Source organism: Dreissena polymorpha, chromosome 8 (genome assembly GCF_020536995.1).
Source record: "Dreissena polymorpha isolate Duluth1 chromosome 8, UMN_Dpol_1.0, whole genome shotgun sequence".
Lineage (NCBI taxonomy): Eukaryota > Metazoa > Mollusca > Bivalvia > Myida > Dreissenidae > Dreissena > Dreissena polymorpha.
Window position 1 is genome coordinate 86,182,687 of NC_068362.1, and position 2,294 is coordinate 86,184,980.

General features: G+C 35.2%; 1 protein-coding gene across 1 annotated transcript in view; it reads left to right on the forward strand.

The window, feature by feature from the left end:
- The first annotated feature begins 297 nt into the window (after nt 1-297).
- LOC127840846 (galactoside alpha-(1,2)-fucosyltransferase 1-like) overlaps nt 298-2,294 on the forward strand; it is a 14,105-nt gene continuing 12,108 nt past the window's right edge. The window contains exon 1 of the mRNA XM_052369280.1: nt 298-452. Coding sequence (XP_052225240.1) covers nt 437-452 — 16 coding nt within the window. The 5' untranslated portion in view covers nt 298-436. The remainder of the gene's footprint in view (nt 453-2,294) is intronic.

Consider the following 2,294-nt stretch of genomic DNA (forward strand, 5'->3'; position numbering starts at 1 on the left):
TGAATATCTTAACAACGTTTAAACTGGTGGTTAATTTGTAAACACGTCTAGTTCGCTATATTCTATTAAATATTTAGATCAAACCAATTTTTCAAAATAGCCAATTATAATAAAATATACTACTTACTTCTATTTCATTATCCATATCACATCATTTCATATTTAACACAAATATAAAACTGTCCAAAACAGCTACACAGATCCACATGTTGCAGTGATGACGAAATCGCGCAAATTAAATAAAATGTTGACGTCACTTTACAGAGAATTTACCAACGTCATAACTGATGTCACGAATACATGTTTTGCCGCGACACGGCCCATATTTTAAAGAACTTTCGTTCAGGCTTATGTATATCCCAACATTATACATTGTCAAACGTTCATTTATCAATTAGCGCGTGTATCATACACTGGTCTGGATTACCGTTGTGTAATGGCGTTAAAATATTGTACGTATCTATGTATATTGTTTATATATGTATACGTGTTTCCTTTCTTTTATTATGTCTGATATAATTTGGTAATACTGTTTACGGTAAAAGTGTTAAAATTTGTATTTGCTGATATCTTGTAAACCCATTATGGAACTTGGGCGCTTTTATACCGTTTTCTTACAGTTTGGCTTAAGTCCAGGCTTCATGAAAAGTCCCAAAAGGTGCCTGTCAACAGGACAGGCTGCTGGAAAAGTTTGCCTGTCCGGACAAAAATTCACCTGTCCGAACAGCGGGAGTTTATAACTGAAGAATTTAGTAAAGTTTAACTCATATTTATTACAAACAATGCGCAGCCTGTGTTTCAGTACACTTGTTGTGTTTGACGATAGCATGGGCGTTCTTAAATAAAAAACACAGCCTATGTCTTTCACTTGCCTGTAACATTTTTAAGGCATTGCCTGCTTGGGATTTGGTTTTTTCTAGTGGTGACATCTCTTTTGCCTTCTTGGCTGTTACGGCGTGGCTGTGTGGGATTGATTTTTCATGGTCAATTATCGCTGATATCCTAAAATTACAACATCTGACAACGAATGGATTTGTTGACTTGCATCGCATTTGATCGTGTTTACATATGTCACAAAACATTTTGTTACTTGACTCTTCATAATGAAGCCAACTTCGGTCGGTCATCCACTTAGTTTGAAAAGTTCTGTTAACTCGCTTGGCTTCATAATCTTTCAATTTTTGTTTTTTTTCTTAATCGGTAAGTTTTCTTTTATGGCCAGGTTGAGCACCATCGAAGTACGTTAGCAACGACATTTTGTTCATGTGTAGTTTTTTGTTACAACCTTTGTAAATGGATAGATGGTAATAATCGGACCAATCAAATTCACGTTCTCAAAAAAAAAAAGGGAGAGCACTCCTAAGAACTAGTGACGCGATAGTGTTCTTAATTACAAAAAGGCTCGAAACTAACGAAAAGAGTAATTATCATTGGGTGTTATCGTTCTTTTATGGCCAGGTTGAGAACCATCGAAGTACGTTAGCAACGACATTTTGTTCATGTGTAGTTTTTTGTTACAACCTTTGTAAATGGATAGATGGTAATAATCGGACCAATCAAATTGACGTTCTCAAAAAAAAATAGGGAGAGCACTCCTAAGAACTAGTGACGCGATAGTGTAACTGTTCTTAATTACAAAAAAGGCTCGAAACTAACGAAAAGAGTTATTCTAATTGGGTGTTATCTTTCTTTTGGCTAGTATGACTTTTCGGTATTAAGTCATTTTTTTGCCTGTCACAAGGACCGGCGATATTAGAAACTTCGCCGGACCGTAAATAATTTTGCCGGACAAGACCGGAGGACCGGCCTTTTCAGGAAGCCTGTAAGTCACAGAGCTTTTTCTGGATTTTGGCAACGGGCATGTCCTGCCTTTTTTGGAGAAAAAGTATCGACTAGGAATTTTAAAATATTTGTCAAAGATTAATTGAAATTAAGAAAACATTTGAAAAAACAACAAACCTCAATTAGTCCATCATGTTGAAGAAATTATCCTGGGGGGGGGGGGGGTCTTTTTTGAGGGAGTTGACCATATATAGGTTCTCTTATCGAAGGAAAACAAGCCTTGACGTTGGAATATAGTGTTATTTTAATATATTTAAATAAAAATTAATTTAACATATAAAACTATCCGTATGTATACACCTAAATATGTCACTTCGGTCAAAGTCTAAGAGCTTTTTGTCTGGATCTTGGCAATATGCACGTCCTATCTATTTTGGAGAAAAGTATCGACTATGAATTTGAAAGGAATTTTCAAAGATTACTTGAATTTCGGTGAATATTTGTAAAAAAAA